The sequence below is a fragment of the Sinocyclocheilus anshuiensis genome, unplaced genomic scaffold, assembly GCF_001515605.1.
Source record: "Sinocyclocheilus anshuiensis isolate Anshui unplaced genomic scaffold, SAMN03320099.WGS_v1.1 scaffold258, whole genome shotgun sequence".
NCBI lineage: Eukaryota > Metazoa > Chordata > Actinopteri > Cypriniformes > Cyprinidae > Sinocyclocheilus > Sinocyclocheilus anshuiensis.
The window spans coordinates 334871-354814 of record NW_015547636.1 but is presented as its reverse complement, the minus strand read 5'-3'; the positions used below and the strand labels follow the sequence as shown (position 1 = coordinate 354814).

The 19944-nt window shown below is 37.0% G+C and overlaps 2 protein-coding genes across 5 annotated transcripts in view; both read right to left on the bottom strand.

Moving 5' to 3' along the window:
- Nucleotides 1–3808, bottom strand: part of hcfc1b (host cell factor C1b) — a 24815-nt gene extending 21007 nt beyond the window's left edge. The window contains exons 1-4 of the mRNA XM_016503949.1: nucleotides 2988–3808; nucleotides 1165–1313; nucleotides 887–1047; nucleotides 586–794 (exon numbers count right to left, since the gene is read on the bottom strand). Coding sequence (XP_016359435.1) covers nucleotides 586–794; nucleotides 887–1047; nucleotides 1165–1313; nucleotides 2988–3162 — 694 coding nt within the window. The 5' untranslated portion in view covers nucleotides 3163–3808. The remainder of the gene's footprint in view (nucleotides 1–585; nucleotides 795–886; nucleotides 1048–1164; nucleotides 1314–2987) is intronic.
- Nucleotides 3809–6086: 2278 nt separating this feature from the next.
- Nucleotides 6087–18762, bottom strand: LOC107701821 (interleukin-1 receptor-associated kinase 1-like). Of its 4 annotated transcripts, XM_016503945.1 has the most exons (15): nucleotides 18474–18762; nucleotides 17137–17304; nucleotides 15318–15431; nucleotides 15125–15201; nucleotides 14749–14934; nucleotides 14559–14623; nucleotides 13247–13361; nucleotides 12466–12578; nucleotides 11062–11269; nucleotides 10226–10294; nucleotides 9818–10042; nucleotides 8420–8864; nucleotides 8183–8302; nucleotides 6927–7017; nucleotides 6667–6747 (listed from the first exon to the last, which is right to left on the bottom strand). In XM_016503945.1, coding segments are annotated over exons 1-15 (2109 nt in total). In that variant the 5' UTR covers nucleotides 18586–18762; the 3' UTR covers nucleotides 6667–6746. The 4 variants fall into 4 exon arrangements, with proteins under 4 accessions (XP_016359430.1, XP_016359431.1, XP_016359433.1 ...); XM_016503944.1 differs by lacking the exon at nucleotides 6927–7017 and having other exon boundaries at nucleotides 6087–6747; XM_016503947.1 differs by lacking the exon at nucleotides 6667–6747 and having other exon boundaries at nucleotides 6963–7038.
- Between the last annotated feature and the right edge of the window lie 1182 nt (nucleotides 18763–19944).

Genomic DNA, 19944 nt, shown 5'->3' with positions numbered 1-19944 from the left:
GATATATTTCTGCGGGAGCGGGCGGGCGCGGGACAGAATCTTGCAGGAGCGGGTGCGAGCGGGACTGAAAAATCCGTCCCGCGCAGGTCTCTAATTGGCAGCACTCGGTGCCTAGTCGGGAAATGTCATGCCCCTTACCATAGCCGCCTGCTGCGAGCTTCAGTGTAAATATTGCTCAAAATCAAATCAATTTGATCACGATTTAAACCCGGATGATTGTAACCGCTCTAAGTTCATCTGCCTTGGGAAAGCTAGCGTGTCTCCGACGTAGTGATAACACTCGTTGCCTTCTCTAGTGCAGCTCAACCAGGTCTCGTCCCATTCGTCAATATTTGTGATATCACAAATCCCGGAAAATATGCGTTGTAGTCCAAACGAGTCGTTCGTTGTAGTTTTTGAAAAGTTTCAAAAATTTAAATTTCTGTTAAATAAAATATCTCCTTTTGAATTTATCTTTTTTATGCTCAAACTGCAACATTACAGACTAACTAAAGTTGAAAAAGTGAAAAAGCATAATAGGACCCCTTTAATGTTATAGCTTTGGCATTTCTTGAACAAATAGTTTAAGCCAATACTTTCTCTCACCTATGTCTAAAGTCCAGAGGTCCCCAAGACGGCAACCACTCATGCCGCCATAGATGATGAGACGAGACTTTTTGGACGTTTTCTCCGTGTAGACAACAGCAGTGTGGCTCTCCCGAGGAGGGGGAAGCACACCGTATGTAATGGGGATGTCCCAGCCTGCTACGTTAGAACCCGGGCGTAGCTCGAGAGTGTAAAGGTCATTCAGGTATCTGGAGTAGAAATGGAGAAACGATTTATTTGCAGATCTGCCGTTCAAACATTTATCAATTAGTTTGAGCATAAACTGTACAAGGCCTTCTACCTGGGAATATTGTTTTTGGGATCTTCACTGTCATTTGCCAGTCCACCAAACAAATAACATTTGTTTCCAACCAGGGAAAAGCTGTGGCCCAGGCGAGGACATGGTGGTGGGCCATTCTTGGGGGCTTTGGGCTTCAAACGTTTCCACTCCCATCTACTGGCCTGTGTGAAGTATATGACAGAATTAATGAATTATGACAAATATAAGGGCTGATACTATGAAAAAACAACAGTCACTTCTATTGAGCTCAACCTTAAAGATGATGCTGAGAGACTTACCTGTAGTTCATAAAGATCGTTGCTATACTTTCCGTACTCAACCATGCCCCCGAACACAAGGAGTCTGGTGCTGTCGCACACAAATCCATATGCAGCACAGCCGGGAGGAATGTCACCCCGGACAGCAGGAATAAACCACTGATTGGTGGCTGTTGAGAAACATATAGTTGCGTCATTGTGGGTTTGGATGGATAAAGTTCTTTCAGTGCTGTGTTGCAATGCACCATGTTCTTTTATTCTGTGCAGAACAGGGTTATTATAGTTAACTGAAACCATAAAAAAAACATGTAGCTCAAAATAACTGAAAAAGTAGTTTATTTTAGGTAATTGGAAAAGCAACCTCTCTCATTTCCATTTAGTTTAACTTCATGTACTAAAATAACTAAAACTGATAAGCATAGTCTAAATACACTAATTCAAGTTTTTATGTTTTGTACATATTTATTAATTAGACGTAAATAACTTTAAAATTAATCAATAGAAAAAAATAATGTAAAAAAGAAATAAACCTGTAAAATAAACATTTTTACTTTTGATAGCAACTTTTTGATTCTGTAATCATACAGTATTTTTCACAAATAAAGAAACTGTTAAAAACATGCATTTTCATGCAGGCTACAAATACACACTTCAAAGGTTTTGCTAGATTTTGTCTGTGGAATTAACTATGTATAATATAAATGAGAAATGTTGCTTTGGCAATTAGTTGAAATGCTATTAAAAATAACTAACAAAAATATTAATAAAACTACAGACAATACATAAAACACAAATGACAACAATTACAAAAACTCCACATAAAAACTCGTTCAAAATGTCAACAAAAACTACAATACTATCTAGAGCAGATGCTTTAATAGCATCTCAATGATACTAAAATTAAACTGATTCTGCATTGCTGTAAACAGTTTCCAAAAGACGGCAAATGACACATGAGCAAAATGCAAATGTAGTGCATCTTTATATCACGATCTTAAAAATCATCTCTCAGCAGCATATGGTGCAATACATATTAAAACAATGCTTTTTGGAGTGCATCTACTTCTTACAATTAAAAAGAATTCCTCAGGCCTTCCCACAACTTTGCAACAGTATTTAAACCTCAAAGTTATCCACACCAGAAATACTGCGAATTACAACCTCTTCCATTCATCCTAGAAGTATTTACATGGCAATGCGGGAAATATTGTGGGCGGGGCCTGTGTGTTGTGATGACGCAAGCGGCGTTCTTTTAACCCGCCATTTCTCTTTGCATTTTCCTGGCGTGCCAGTTCCAGTGCTGTAGCGTTAGCTGGTTAGCTGACACTTCAACCCATAAACATCTTAACATAACACAGATCAGCTCACAGTGCACCTAACTGCAACACCACATTCAGCAGATGATGCACTGAAATTAAGTGCGCTAACGTTAACGTTAGTGCAAACACGTCATGATTATGTGAGCTGAATTACACAGCCAAGTGTTATTTTTGTGCACATTCTTTATGGCTAGTTAGCTTATGTAGCTGATCGCTTATGCAGATTTTGTGTAGCCGCTAACTGCGCTAATGCACCTGGCTAACCCTGTTTAAACAATTAGCCGAGAAATAGCTTAAGAAATAAGTTGTGTAAACTGCTATATATACACAATGAATTATTTCACCAGTCAAGAGGCGTTTGTAAAAAAAAAAAAAAAAAGCAAAACAGCAAATCTGACAACCAAGACAAGGCAGAAAAGACAGAATCTGGCTAGCAATAACATAGCGAGCTAATGTCTGCAGAAATAAAGTGCAATTACATGCACAAATAACATCGCCTTAATTACTATATAATAACATTCTCACCTGTATTATAGACGTGCAGCTCGTCCACAATGCCTTCATTCCCTCCGCCGAACACCACCATCAGCTCTTTAATGGCCACAGCTCGGTGTCCGTGTCTCGGGCGAGGAACCGGGCCAGACCAGCCCAAAACCCTCTTCCAGCGCGGCTGCAGAACCGAGGTCCCTGAAGAAGCCATGTCCACTTCTCTAGCGAGACACAAATCCCACGCACAGCGCTGATTTTAGTTGGGATTCCAACAGCATTCGGGTGTCAAAAGCTCTGTGCTAACTGGATTAGCCCGCTAGTACTCTGTAGCTTCGCGCAAGCTAACTAGGTCACCGAAATGGGTTCGACTTCCACGCGTTTATTTGTTTTATTTGTTTGGCCAACTGCTCTCCAGAATATACTAAAAGACTCACGCAGTTATAGTAAATATTAGCGTTTATGCGCGTCGCAAATCAAACGTATAGAGTATGAAAAAAAATGTCGGCCGGTTAGCATGTTAGCCGCTCAAATCTACGCGAACCGCCATTTTAGCGGCACAATACGCTTTTCATCACGAGAAGAAAATACATAGACAGACGCCGGCGGCTGAGCAAACGCCAATTACCGGCGAAACGAAGGAAAGTAACTCAAACTACACAGCGTCACATGCAGATGGGCTCCTGCGCATTTTTTCTTAAATCTCCGTATAGCAAGCGAAAAAGCGTTTTTGGGTTAAATGTCTTTAGGAGAAAAAGAAAAGCGCTCTGAAGATGTGTACGCCGCCATCTTGCAGAGGCTAGCTAAACGCTACGCTACCAGCACAAGCGCCTAGTTAGCTGCTAAGCGGCTAAGCTAACACACACAAGCTAGTGAATAGAAATGGGCGGCGGAAAAAAAGAGAGAAATGGGCGGCGTGAAAATAATAATAATGATGATGATAATAAATCATAATAGTAAACAGAAATGAGAGGTGGAAAAATATCAATTAAGAAAATTCATCTAACACATACAAGGCAGTGAACCGTAATGTTGAGCGGAAAAAATTAAAATAAATACAAAAAAAGAGTCAGCGAACCAAACAAAATATCAGCTTTTATTGAAATGAGTATTACGGAAATCGTATTATAATACTAAATACGTCCATTAAACCCCGCAGGTAAAATGTGTTAAAAGATTATAAAATTGACGCGTTTAAAGTCCGCATTAAAACAAATGCAGATAACGTTAGAGGTTATTAGTGTAGCTTTATGTGATATGTGGAATTTTCATGCCTCTCTTGTCTGGGTGCCGCCATCTTGATAAACAAACCAAACAATCCACCCTCTGGAGAAAAAAGCTTAGTGCTTTTTTTAGTGATCCAAATGCATATGTATATTTATAAACAAATACACAATAAAACTCTTCAAATACATTTTTTTTCTTACAAAACAGCGCTGATTAGACTAAAAACAACTTGCATTGGCTGCTGTTAGCTATTAGCCGCATTAGCACACTAACGTTAGCTGAAATGTTCAATGAGATCCATTGGGCAGCCAGTTAGCTTCAATGCTAAATAGCTCATTACAACACTGCAAATTCTACATACTCATTTGGCACAACAGAGAAAATGTCACAGGTTTCATGTTTATTTACTGTTAAAATTGCAAGTGTGATTTTATTCGAGATGCACAGTTCAGTAAGTTGTTATTGTTTCGTCCCTGGCTTCTCGCTTAGCTTCCCTCAAGAAAAATGGCGGATGTACCGTTAGCCGTCAAAGAAAGCGGCAACAAAATTCGGATTCTGTCATTGCCCGGCACCAAATACTTACTCGTTCCGATTCGTTAACTTAATTAAAAATCACGAGGGAGGACTCAGAGAACGAATTCAACCCTGGGTGCGCCTTTCACTGTAGATATTGCTAACTCTACATCTTCTCACGCCGCCAAGGAAGCCGCCATCTTCTTGACAAGCGCTCAATAATTCAACAGCGGCAGCCTCTTGAGCGCGCGCAGCACCGCATTCTTACTGTATGCGCTCAAATATTTTCTGGGCAGATATGACTTATGGTTTGGATGCAAGGGTCCAATCACTGCCTGCTTTTTTTCTGGAAACCATATAGTGTTTGGAATGTTGTTGGATGACAAAAGGCATGATATTTTCATTTATGTAATGTTGATTCTTTATCCATAACATGTGAGAGTATACGAAGACATAATTCAGTATTTTAAATAAATGTTTTATGAAACTACAATTGAACTATATTTCGGGCCTGCAAATCTGCTGGAATGATAAGACGTTTGGAAGATGAATGAAAAGAATTTTGATTTTCAGAAAAGGTTTTGTAAATAAAGTTATTGGAATGGTCTAAATGTAAAACTTTTAAATTTTTATTTATATTTTATTTTTAATTCTTCAATGAGTCTCCTTGGCGAAAAAAACACACTTAACTTTACATTAGGGGTGGTGGAATTAACGGCACAATATTTCTTTCTTTCTTTCCCTTTGTTTAGATTATCATGGTTTTTAAACAATGTATATTTTTATGTTGGATTTTCCTATTTTCAGATTGAAAGTTTGGGCTCTTATTGAAGAGTATCAAAATTCAATTATGAAGGCCTAGTAAAAAGTTTGTTATGGTTTTTGTTAATGTAATCTTCATATAATAAAAATATAAAAAGGTGGAAATATTTTAGCATTTATATCTAAACATACAGTGGGTCTCCATTACAGAATATACACACAGAATTAATGTAAAATATATGTTTTATTATGTAACAGAATCTATGGTTAACATGGTCATTTCTCCTGTAACTCTAACATGTTGTTAGAGACCACCATCTCCAATATTCATGATCTCTGCATGAAATAACTATCTGATAATCATAATTCATGTAAATATTATATGCTTATTATTATATGCTTACAAAACACTCCACTGCCAATAAACAAAAGACTTGTATTTCATTCACAAAAAACAAGAGGTTTGATAAATGACTCAAATTGAACTTTTTTTTTCTTTCAAGAGAGCAGATTAAATCGTAGCATCTAAGAAGATTTTTTTTTTGTAGAAGTTATTACATTTTACAAGTCATTGTATACAGTTATAAAGCAAAGGGCTGAATGTAGAAATCTGTACAAATGCTGTTATGTGTTTCATATAAAACTGTTTTGGCATTGCAGTAATCTAACTAGAAAAAAAATCTAATGTGCATAATGAAGACTGCACAGGCTAAATGTTTAATTTAATGTATATAACAATCACCAGTTAGTACCACAGAAATAGATTAATCATTAATGTTAAATAGTACTAATAGTATTTAAATACTACTCATAGAAGTAGGTGTTTTGGCCATAATCCATAAACCTCACATTATGTTATAAACAATATGCTGCTGAGAACTAAGCCAAAAACAGCAACAGACAGACATTCAATCGCCAAACTAACAGGCGTATAACAATAAATTATGCACTTTTATATTTCTTTGGCTTGATAGTCAAGATTCACAGGTTCATAACTACAGAGCTTTCTTCATCCGTACCACGTTTCACTTGCTATTACCATAAAAAAAAAGATTATTAATCTGCAGCTTTGGCGAGGTATTTATGAAGGTACTTTCTTTATCATAACCGTAAAAAAAGTACCGTAAAGATATTTGTGAATATTTCATGTAATATTTTAACAACATATTTGCTGGGTTCCTTCCTCCAAACATCCAGTGTTAAACTGCAGCAGGCGACTGCATGTTGATTCCAGATGTCTCGCTTGCAAACTCATCACTCTCTTCTGGCTCCCTCGTTTCAGCATTCATCTCCCGGTCTACAGAATTATGAAAAAGCATAAATAAACTATATTACTGATTCAAACAAACAAGCACGGCAATTTTGTGTTGACACATTTTGTAAAGATCCTCTTGCATGTTTTTAACTCATTAAAGAATTCACACTGCACCGACAGAAGCAGAAAACTAACACATTTGTGGGGTTTTGTCTAATCACCATCTGTTGCTGCTTGTTTTCGCTGATTGAACATGTTGACTCTGCATTTGTCGGGTCTTCGAATGTCGTCGGAGAAGTGATGTACTGTAATCTGGTGACCGTAGGTGTTGTTCTGCATTTTCATATATTATTTTATTTCAGTTAAAGGCACAATATGTAATTTTCGCCGCTAGAGAGCGCGTATTCAAAATAAACAAATAGACAAAGGCGTAGTTTGATGACGCTGTGACTGAGTGTGGAATCATGGGAGTTGTTGTCTTCATCCCCACAGCCGATGCAATCCGACGGGACTCAGGCAGAAATCATGTTCATGGATGAGCTAATGATTTATTAACGTAGTAGAATGAAGCAGGGTGAGGCTGAAAGCCGTCGAAGCGAAACGAGGCCGCTGAACGAGCGTGACACATGGCTCGAAAGCAGCGGAGCTTTTATTATGCCACAGTCGACCGCTTCCGCTCCTTCCGGTCGTGCGTATGTGGGGTAAAGCAGCGCTGTTTTATCATACTAGATACGTTTGAAAGCTCTGTTATAATGCTACTCTGTGCGGTCGTCACGGGTCTATTAAACGCACAACATATTAGGATCATATTAGAAGCATCTTTGGTGTTTCCATGTTTATTACAAAACAAAACCGGAAATCGAGGGGTTATGACGTCATTGGCAGGCGACACAATGACACTATGGACACGCTCCGTGTCACTAGTTAAAACTGCTTATTTCTCTGGATTTAAACATTCTTCGAAACATTTGGGATAATGTAAGTACACAAGTCAGCAAAATATATAACACTGTTCTAGTGGTTTTTGGATATTTTAATAAAAATGTTTTACATATTGTGCCTTTAAAGTTGATTACATTTCAAATACCAAACATAGTTTTGTGTCAACTATAATAACCTTGGTATCATAGTGATGAAAATCATGACATTGACAAATAAAAATACAGCCAATACATACAAATGCCAGATAAGACACACAAAATATGTGTTTATTGCTTATTGGGTCCTGTTAGAATATGGGGGTCTTGTATTTAGCCTTGTATGCGTCACCCCAGTTGCACTTTAAATGTGAAAACTGAGTATTTGTGACTCGAGCAATGCCTCAAAAGCAAATCTCCAGACATCAGCCAAAGGGCAATAAGATCAAGCAGATGCAGGATCTATGACCATTCTATATGGGTAATTTTCAGCTCAGTTTGAATGAAGCATTTGTTGTATACAGTAATGTCATCCAGTTACGGTTGATTTGGACACTTACATAATGAGGCGCCTGATGACAGCAGATCAGAAGTTAAAATCCTTCCCTCTTCATAAAGCTCCATTTTTTGGACCAGTCGCTGCCTCACAGGATTTACAAACACTTTCTTGTCAGAAAAATCTGTAAATTTAGACAGGACCAACTAGAAAGTTATAATACCATACAGTACATTCAGAAAAAGGCTCTTAACTATTTATGATCTACCCATTTTAATAACAAATAAAATAAGCTCATTACCTTCATTGGGACTGGACTGTGATGAGTTTTCCACTAAAGAACCACTTGTTTTAGTGCTCTGAATGCCACAGGCCCCACATGACGTCACCTGAGCTCTGCTACAGTGACCTGTCAAGTACTGAGAAAAGCCTTGACTCTCATCCGATTCACACGGCATACCAGAGGACTGTGAAGCCCATGATTCAGCATTCAGCTCTGACTCTGAGCAGCTAGACTGAGTCACGACAGAGGTCAAGGTGGGACAGACAGTCTTGTGAAGGCAGGGGTACGTGTCCTCTTGAGGGCGGAGTTTAGAGAACTGATGAGTGAGAGAGTCCAGGGAGCTGCTGTCGGAGCGCAGAGGCTCAGGAGTGGATGGATGAGATGATACGGGAGACAATCTGACCGTGGTTGATCTGCAAGAGGTCTTCAACCCTAAATGCACATCTTGAAGTGCTTTGAACACCTATAAAACACCAAAATAAAACACCAGAATAAACCTGATAATTCTAGCCAAACCTAATATTATGAAGGGGTATTATTGTATTGTATAATAATCTTATTAATTCCCTGATGTCTACTTGTTAGCTAGTAATAATTCCGTTTTTGTGACCACTCTCTCCATTTGAACGGAACTTTCTGTTTTTGGACGCTGAGCCTGTGTCTTTAAGAAACACCCCCTTCACATGTTTGTTGTCAGGAGCAATTGTTTTTAATCACTCCATCCTTTAATATTTAATAACTTGAAGAAATGCTCTTTTTAGTTCTGAAAATAATACTACATTTACACGACCGTTTAAAAGTTTAGGATCGGTAAGACTTATTTTATTTATTTTTTAATTTCTCACCAAGGCTGCATTTATTTAAGTAATATTGTGAAATATTATTACAATTTAAAATAACTGTTTTCTATTTGAATATATTTTACATTGAAATTTATTTCTGTGATGCAAAGCTGAGTTTTCAGTATCATTACTCCAGTCTTCAGTGTCACATGATCCTTCAGAAATCATTCTAATATGCTGATTTGTAACATTTCTTATTATCATCAACATTAAAAACAGTTGTGCTGCTTCATATTTCTGTGGAATCTGTGATCCTTTTTTTTGTCAGAATTCTTTGACGAATACAAAGTTTTTATTTGAAATAGAAATCATTATAAATGCCATTAGTGACTTGCTCAATTTAATGCATCCTTGCTGCATAAATGTATTCATATTCTTAAAATAAATAAATAAATAAAATAATGACTGACCCCAAAATTTTTAACAGTAGTAAAATTTTGAACTGTAATTACATTTTACTGCACAAAATGAAAGAAAAAAAATTTGATTTGTCATGACATGATCAATTTAACAGAAACACACTACTAAAATCGTAATATAATAAACAAACAAGCATTTGAATAGATTCTCCTACTTCCGTCATGCGGGGTCTCTTCTTCCGCCGCCGGTCTAAACATTGACATGCCAGCTGAGAGATTTCCATTGATCCATGAGGGGAAGGTGTGTCTTCAGTCATCAGTCGAGGATCCAGATGTTTCCTGCAGATGTTCTCCGCTGCGTAAGTATAGGACAGCTCCCGCGAGTGCTTCCCTTTGCTGAAACTTCTTCCATCATCTTCCTCCTCATTTACTAGATCTTTCTGTGAGAAATAACAGGTTTAACCACCCAGCCAACTCTACAACAAACCATACATCAATGGAAAGCTTATTTATTCAGCTTTCAGATGATTTATAAATCTCAATTTCGAAAAATTGACCCTTATGACTGGTTTTGTGGTCCAGGGTCACATATGTGACTAAAATAAGATTTCAGCTCTTCTTACCAAGTAAACAGTTCTGGATTGGCCATTGACCTCCAGAGCCTGGCGTCCAGTAAGTACCTCTAGCATGACCTGCGGTATGAGAGAAACTGGAGTGTTACTTTATCAAATATGGAAAGCTGAAAGACCTTTGCCGTAAGAATGGGTGATAAATCAAATATTATAGTGTTATGTCTGCTGAAGGTATAAAATTAGGAAATATTGTGATAATGCTCCTTCGCTTATACAGACAGTGAACCAATTTCACACAGCTTTTTTGTCTCACAACCATGACAACTGAATTAAATCATGTCTGCTTTCAAATGCTCCCGTGTGTATTTGTGTTTTTTATTTTGGTACCTTAAAGTACATATGATTTTTACATTTTTTTACAATTTTGTAAAAAAGTAGTGATCAGTGCTTTTTCATGCGGAGGAAAAAACAACACCTTTTTATATATTTTTTGAGAGCAAATACAAAAATATTAATATATTAAATGTTTTCAAAATATGGAAAAATAGTGAGATTCAATTGTTTTAGCTATATTGCCCAGCCCTAGTTTGTAGCATCTGTTTACAAACAGGCAACATCACACAAAAAAACAAAAAACTGAAGCATTATAATTATAATAAATATAATTAAGGCTGGGTCTTCCATAAAAACCCAACTCGGACCTCTTTGAGTGAATCAAAAAGTCTTTACATTGGCTATTTACTATTCACACACTGTTACTCTAATATAACCTGTATGCATTATTGTAAAATAATATTGCTGGTGAGAATGATGAACATACAATCAGTGCTGTCTACATTAAAAACATATTGGTGTTTATGAGATTTTGCGTCTGAGATGCAGCTCACCACTCCAAAGCTGTAGATGTCGATCTCCACTCCCAGCTGTCCATCCTTCAGGTATTCTTCTGGGAGGTATGCCAGAGTTCCCCGGACCGTAGCAGTTTGAGCCACGGTGGACGTCTTGCCTGGGGTTTTGTTGGGGTTCCGACAAAAACGTGCCAATCCAAAGTCCCCCAGCTTGGGCTCCAGGTGGTCCCCTAAAAGGATGTTAGAGCTGTAACAGAGGGAACATGACTGGTTGGTACCTTAATAATTAACATGCATGTCCAAGTGGAACAATATGTTCAGCAAAAAGGAAAATTGTAGCACTGGATAGTGTAGTGGTGAAATGTTCCTAAATTTCCAAGCACGAATTCAGACCCTTTTACAGGTGATGGAGTTTTAGCAGCGCCAGTGCCAAACAAGTTAACTGACCCAAAAGCTTAATTTTCTTTTAAAACTCATCCCAATGTAAAGGTTCTTTGCAGTGATTGCAGGTTTTACAAAATGTAATGGGTGCAATCAGCCGCACTAACACTGCATTAAAGATTCCAGTGGAGAATGAATCGGTATCTGTAAAAACTTTCATTCCATCAACTAATCTGAGGTCCTGAGAGATGTAGTTGTGAAGTAATTTGGGTCAATATGATTCCTGCAATTTATGTAACAACAGTGTGATTGTCAGAAGCTCAAGCTGGGACTGACGTTTGACTTACGAGAGAAAACTTTCGGTAATGTATGATGTGATTTCAAAGATGCCCGCACCAGAATGTATCTAAAATTAGTGACTAGTTGGTTTGTCAATGACTTCATGACTCTTAATTTGAATTCATCACAAAGATAATTCATGATCGATCATTGCAAGCATTCATGTTTATCCCTATCAAATACTGCAGATTCAAAGAGTCCAGCAATGACCTTAGAGACTAAATCTACTTACCATTCTAAAGTTTAGGGTTGGTAAGATTTTTTAGTGTTTTTGAAAGCCTCTTTATCTCACCAAGGCTGCAGTTATTTGACGAAAAATACAGTAAAAACAGTAATGTTTTCAATTTGAATATATTTTAAAATGTAATTTATTCTTGTGATGCAAAGCTGAATTTTCAGCATCATTTCTCCAGTCTGCAGTGTCACATGATCCTTCAGAAATCATTCTAACATTCTGATTTGCCACTTAAGAAACATTTCTTTTTAATATCAGTGTTAAAAACAGTTGTGCTGCTTTTTATTTTCATGGAAACGATGACACATTTTTCAGGATTCTTTGATGAACAGAACTTCGAAGGAACAGCATTTATTAGATTTTTTTTTGTAACATTATAAACGTCTTTGCTAAATATAACTATTAATTCTGTCAGAAAAAGAAAAATCTTACAGACCCCAAACATCTGAATGCCAGTGTACATGTGCTTTACATGTTCTTGCACTCACCTCTTGATATCTCCATGAATAAGTGCAGGTGAAGAAGAATGCAGGTACTGAATAGCTTTGGCAGTGCCAAGCAACACATTTACACGCTGTGACCAAGAGAGGGCGTTACTGTCCTGAAAGAAACAAGCGTTGTGAATGACAAACCTATGCTGTGACAGAGTTAGATGATAGATGACCTAAAATGACAATTCTGTCATCACTTACTCATGCGGTTATAAACCCAAGTGACTGTTTTGAGGGCTTATTTACTTACAATGATAGTGTATAAAAACAAGACACAAAAAATAACAAAAAGCACCACTAAAGTTGTTCATATTTTGACTTGTGAGACCAGTGACTCATGCCATATCTTTTCATTGATACTGTTGACTGTTGACATTGTCATCACAATGATGACAACACTGACGTCAAACTCTGCGCAACAAGTTAGGATTCATTATATTTGTACATGCAGGCCCTCAAATGAGATTTGAAAGCCAGGTTGGACAAAACTACCTTTTAGCGGAAAAACAATTTAAATTTCATTCTATCGTACAACTTCAGAACACTTGAATGATGAGTCATACAAACCATTTTTGAGGTGATTTTTTCCCCCTAATGTATATAAAAAGAGCACACAGAGCCTTTCCTCAAAATATCTCCCTTAGAATACTTGCACATTTGGAACAACATGAGGGTGAGCAAATGATGACATAAGTTTCATTCTGAGTGAACTATTCTTTGAATAGCATACTAAACACTGATGCAGAGCCCATATTGTCAAGCAAGAGTGGTAACTCACCTCACATCGAAGCCGGTCCTCTAAAGAGCCCTTCGGCATATAAACATATATTAAACAATAAGTTTGTCCTTCTATACTGTAGCCAACAAAGTCCATTATGTTGGGATGTCTGTATCTGTGTAAGAAAGAGCCTAATGAAAAACCGTGTAGCTTTAGATTATATTGCATAACATTTAACAAGAGCATTACAGTAGCTGAAGGAAGCAAAGCTTGAAAGGTTGAAGCGTCAGAAAAAAATGACCTAATTAAGAGACAAAAGGGTGACAACTAACCACAAAACAGTTTTGGAGGGTGTGCTGTAGACTTTCATTTTTGGGTCATGAAGGTGTGTGGTGCATAAAGAGCAATCGAAACTTCAAGCGGGTAAGTCCCATTCTGCGCTTCTGTTAAACATACAAATGAATCACAGCCAGACTGAAAAAATCTAATTAAAGGAATAGTTCACCCAAAAACATCCAAGATGTAGATGAGTTTCCTCATCAGAAAAGATATGGAGAAATGTAGCAGTACATCACTTGCTCACCAATGGTTCCTCTGCAGTGAATGGGTGCCGTCAGAATGAGAATCCAAACAGCTGATAAAAACATCACAATAATCCACAAGTAATCCACACCACTCCAGTCCATCAGCTGCTTGTTTGTAAGAAACAAATCCACCATTAAGGTGTTTTAACTTTAAATAGTCACTTCTGGCCATAATCTACATTAACACTTCCTCCAGTGAAAGAGTCCATATCCCCTTTTGTCCTCTTACATCAAAATCCACTGACATATTTGTTTAGAATTGATGTTGGACTGTTTTGACTTGTAAACGGAGCTTGATCTGTGCATATTTCTCTCTTGATTCGGACAAGACAACTTCTTCACTGGAGTAAGTTATATTATGGATAGAGGGCTCGTATTTTTAGCAAAGGTTTGAAGTTAAAAACATCTTAATGATAGATTTGTTTCTTACAAACACACAGCTTTTCACTTTTACAAGACATTAATTGATGGACTGGAGTGGTGTGGATTACTTGTAGATTTTTGTGATGTTTTTAATCAGCTGTTTGGGCTGTTAATTCTGACGGCACCCATTCACTGCAGAGGATTCATTGGTGAGCAAGTGCCGTAATGCTCAATTTCTCCAAATCCGTTCTGATGAGCAAACAAAATCATCTACATTTTGGATGACCTGAGGGTCAGTACATTTTCAGCTAATTTTTATTTTTGGGTGAACAATTCTTTTATGACAAAACAGGAAAGACAGATTTAAGGCCCGAGAACAGGAAGCATAAGCCACAGGAGCAGAGGATGGACAGACAGTTTCTTACTGTGATAGTTTTTCTACTTCCGTCCTGAAACTTTCCTTCACGACATTCCAGTCCAAATGGGAGTCCTGTTCCAAACACCCACATGAAAGAGAAAGAGAAAAAACATGGATGCTTAGGAAACAAACTGAATGACTCAATAACAGAACGGCCAAAATCATAATGGTTTGCTTTGTTAGTTCACAACTAATACCTCTTTCAGCTTCTTCACAGCAAATTCAGTGTTTCTCATCACAGCTTTATACACGTGCCCGAACCCTCCTTCTCCAATCTGCTTGCACGGGGAAAAGTTGCATGTGCTACTCTGGATTTCCTCAAGCGGCCAGCTCATTGCAGTAGAGGAAAGAGGCAGGGGATCCACGCGGTTCGCACACGGGGACTATGAACAGACACAAATGCATCAGTGGATTAAGAGACTGTAAGGAAGAAAAACATGATAGCTAAAGGAAGAGTCATGCTGACTAATGCCTCACCAGCACAATAAAAACTGAACAGTCAAACCTAGCAAGTTTTTTCTTTTAGCCGTTTTAATGGCTGAATTTCTTTTTTTTTTTAATCAAATGAAGCACCTCTATATTTGAAATTCTTGAATCCATAGAGTCCAGATCAGGCGGTGGGGGGCTAGGCTTGGGTAGAAGCCTGACTTCTGGAAAAGCAAAATGACCATTTTTACCACAGATATTCTGAAGCAGTCAACTTGCATTTTTAAAAAGAATATCATGTTCGACAGATGCAATCACTGAACTTAGAATAAAACATTACCGGGGACAGGGAGAGACTCTTTGACAAAGGTGGCTGTACTGCTTTGACATGCAGGGACTGGTGGCACCGTTAAAGGTGACTGCTGCTCTGAACGAAACTGCCGTATATGTCTGCCTGTGGAAATGCATGCAAAAGTACATTAATGGATTTTTTATCTAAATATAATGACCTGCAGTGTCTGCACAAAAGTAAATCATAAAACTGAAATATATCCGTTTTAGCATTTCAACATGGGAACATTTCTAATTTTCATTCACATTTTTTTTTAAACGTTTTTAATCAAAAATATATTTTATTTCATATTTATAACCAAATTTAGTTTGAACACTTATTAGTTTTAGTTAACAATAACAATATTACTCAAATATTATTACTGTTGACAATATGATATATAAGACTGAGTCATTTATCGGCAGATATTTGGCTATTTTGAGATTACTTGCCGTTTGCCAATAGCAAGTTTATAGATCAACAAAAGTACTCTCTCTCACTTATGTCAGTGCCAATATATACTGTTAACCATGTCAATAAATAATACACAATTTGATAAAGTAGTGAATCATGTTACGTCTTGAGACATATTGTGTATGTGTCTTGCTTTGCTGTTTCTCTCTCTCTCTCTGTCTCTCTCTCTTTCTTGTCACATCCTTTCTTTCACAGGATTGGATCCTACCAAAGTGATGTCCAGATCTGATTGGTGCTAATGGGACCAAGGAGCAGCAATAAAAGGATCTGTTGTGCCTGAGGAGGGAGCTCTGATCAACTTGTGATTTCCTGTTGTTCCATTGCACATGTGCTATTGTGTGTTTGCTACAGTGTGTTGTTGCTGTTAGCTTGCCTGTTGATCTGCCTGTTGTGTGCAGTGTGAATTTTGGTTTTGAGTTGATAAGTTGTTGTCAATCTCATTTCCAATTTGTATATTTTGTAAAGTATTGTAAATACTCTTTTCCACACTTGGAAGCTGTAGGGGGTGAGTGCCATTTTCTTTTGTAAATATTGTTTTCTCCTGTTTTTCATTAGATAGAGAGTTAGGGTAACGCATTGTATTTTTATTTTGTTTTTCTTTTGTTAGGGAATTTAGTCTTCTGTTAGGAGCTAGCTTGGTGTTTTGTTTGTTGTTTTGGCCTTTGCTCACCTCTGAAGTTGTGCTTTCACTCATGGTTCTGTAAATAAATGTATAAAGGATCTCTGATTGTTAACGTCAGTTTATGTTGCGGCCTTACCCTAGACAGGGTCGTAACAATCAGAAGAAAATATTGTGTTAAAAACGGTGTAATTTTAGTTGCTTTAACTAAATGAGCCTATATAAATTTATCTGCATTATATATGCAAGTTGTTGCATTTTGATGAAAGATTATAGGGACAAATTTTTATTCTTTGAAAAAACATGCACCGATGAATCATGCAAAATGAAATGGAAACGTGTTTTAACAAAGCAAATAAGGTCAATTTGGACTCTGTTTAAGATCAAATAACAATCCTAATCAGTTGTTGCTGTTTGTTTTTCAGTAGATATCAGAGGAGAACGTAATTGCTTGTAGCTGTAACTCCGACAGCCTCTCTAGTGATCAGAGAACAGAAATGGAAACAAATAAGCATGTGTGATCACAGCAGAAAACTGCCACATCTGACAGCATTGTGTTTCTGCACAACTTAAATGTGTTACTTGTCAATAAAGTGCCTGAATCAAGACTATCAAGTGAGTTTCATGACAACCTCAAAACCCACTTGACAACCTGGCTGGTTAGGGCATGAGATATGGTAGAGATAATAGAAGCAAGCAAATTACAAGGCACAATGATACAGAAAGCATACATACATTCAAGGATGATATCACGGGCCCTAAACCACTGCAAGCCCTCAAGAATCTTCAGCAGTTCTCCAACCGTCCCGTTGCGACAGCCCCATTTGTGGATCAGGTTGTCTGTCCGTCTGGGGCTTTGCTCCAAAAGGTGTAGTTCAGTCTGGTCCGATATTACCTGTGAAGCTGCAATGGACATTAAAGCACTGTTTTAGTTTAGTTATTAGTTTCCACCAAAATACTTTAGTTACTACAGTAAAAACATCATAATTTTAGTGGTGTCAAACGATTAATCGCATCCAAAATAAAGGTTTTTGTTCACATATGTGTGTGTACGGTGTATATTTATGATCATACTGGTAAAAAATGTATAGCCTGAATGCACTGTAAGTCGCTTTGGATAAAAGAGTCTGCTAAATGCATTAATTATTATTATGTATATATAAATACTAACACATGCATGTATACATTTAAGAAACATATGTAATGTTTATATATTAAATATATTATATAAATGATATGAATATAAATATATACATGTAAATATTTTCAAAATATATACTGTGTGTGTGCTTTTATATATACATAAATATACACAGTACACAAACATATATTATGTAAACAAACTTTTATTTCGGATGCGATTAATCGCGATTAATCGTTTGACAGCACTAAATTTAATTATATTTAGCTCCAATTGAGTAAGAGAATCATTCATTCTAAAACGTCATGAAGAATCATTATTATTATGACTGTGTAGAAAGTTCTAACTGACATTCTCCAGTTACCTGGACAAAAGGGCAACATTGGCAAACATTTACTTCACATAAATAGCATCTTTGAACTTATTTCCAATCAGAATGATTCCCTACTGAAAAGGAGCTGTGATTTAACAATATGATGGATTAAATCTCAGCATCTCACCTGAATCAATGGACACAAAATAAACCCCAACAACCCCAGTGATCCACGTGCATTTCTGAACTTATAAATCAGATTATTAATTATTAACCCCTTTATTTACTCCAGTGTCATCGGTCATCAGGCCAAGTCAACAATCCTGACATTTAGCGAAACATCTGTAGTTACCTCAACTACATTCATAACCACGCAAATATCATTACAAAGATTTACAAACTTTATTCACAACTAAACTAAGTAAATAAACCACAGCTGTAAGAAATAAACATTTCACAAATTAAACAAAAACGTAACTTTTGACGACACCGCTCAGATGGCTAAGCGAGTTAGCGAGTGTGCTAATCAACACATCCTCCGGGGTTCGAGTTCAGATTTAAATAAAATACTACTACAGCAGCCTAACAAAAACCTAAACATAAATACATAATTCTTACCGAATAATATCCAGTCTGAGCGTGAAAGTGAGTCCATAATCCGTGTAAACTGATTCATAACAGACGCGGGTAAATTGTACAGAAACTCCCTTTCAAACTCCGCTCCTGACATTTCCCTGACTTTTATCTTTTCTTCTTCGCTGTGTAAATCTTTTTAATCAGCTCTGATATTGTTTTACGTGGTCTTTGGACGCGGGAGTTTCCTGCTTGTGGCTGTCACTTGTGTTAGTGGTCTTTTTTTCTCTTTTACTTTGAGTCACCACCACAGCAGTCTCACCGTGCTATACTGGTTCGTGAATATTTATTGCGTAATCTAATTAATATTCATGAGCCGCCGCTGAAGCTACCGCCCACTTCCTTACGTTAGTAGTTGAAATCTACTTGCGGAGGCCAACGTCACATTACGTCTATTAATATTCATACCCGTCATCTTCACCATAGTAGTCGAGTTCGTGAATTCCTTCGCCATCACGTCTAACTTACTCACATCTTCCACTTCCTTTTTTCCACATTTAGTAATAGGGTAAATGTCACTGTCCTGATATTAAGTGCTGTTTTTGCATTGTGAGGCATTTGCTCAAAAATTTAAAGTGATGCAATATGCCAGACAAATTTCTGTATTACAAACTTTTTTTTTTTTGGTCTGAGAAAGACATTAAAGTTGCATTTGTATCAAAACATGAGAGATTGCTATATGTAAAATATGAGCAACAAGCATTGGTTTAATTAAAGTTCAACTGCAAAACCTCAAGAGAAAAACTCCCAAGTGAAACCGAAACGTTGATTTTGCTTTCCAGATTACAGCCATCAGTACTTTTCCTTGTTTTGTTTATGTTTTTTCTAACATGATTAAATTATAGATAAAACCCTGATCTTTCACAATAAGGAAACATCACTACCATTGTTTTGTTTGTGGCACGAGTCAAAGAAATGTTTTAGACAGAGAGCAGGTAAATGTTGTTTACTATTGTGTATCTGTTACATACGGCAAACAAATGATACAGTAACACAGTACTATAAAAGTAGACACAAACTATACTTTTCACTTTCAGGAAGGCAAGGACTTAGCTTGGCAGATGGTGAATAACCACTGACACATAGTCTTTAGGATTGTTTGGTTAAAATTACTTTTTTTTTTTTTAGATACATACTACCCATCCCTTTTATTTAAAACTAAATAAAAAAATAATATGAAAACAAAACAGCTTTGGACAAGGGTCAAAAAATACATACAAAAAGTTAACGGGGAGTCCTGCCGGGAAACATATTTTATAAAGTGCAGATCTTAGACTCGTTGTCCGTCCGGTCAAGGTTGAAGTTTTTTTTTGTGTCATAAAATGTGATTGGAAGATTATGTTTGAGGCCAAGTTTTTTTTCTTTTTTTTTTAATGGTCATGTTAAAATGGAGAATATTTCCCAACAAACACGTTACTTAATAATCTGTGAAACATTCAACATATCACGGATGAAA

Excerpts from the sequence above, each read along its gene's own strand:
- LOC107701821 (XM_016503944.1), bottom strand. The coding sequence starts at position 18,585 with ATGTCAGGAGCGGAGTTTGAAAGGGAGTTTCTGTACAATTTACCCGCG. Across the intron at positions 15,202-15,317 it reads AGAGTCTCTCCCTGTCCCCG|AAGTCAGGCTTCTACCCAAG; the intron begins GTAATGTTTTAT and ends TTGCTTTTCCAG. Across the intron at positions 14,624-14,748 it reads CTGTGAAGAAGCTGAAAGAG|GACTCCCATTTGGACTGGAA; the intron begins GTATTAGTTGTG and ends TGTTTGGAACAG.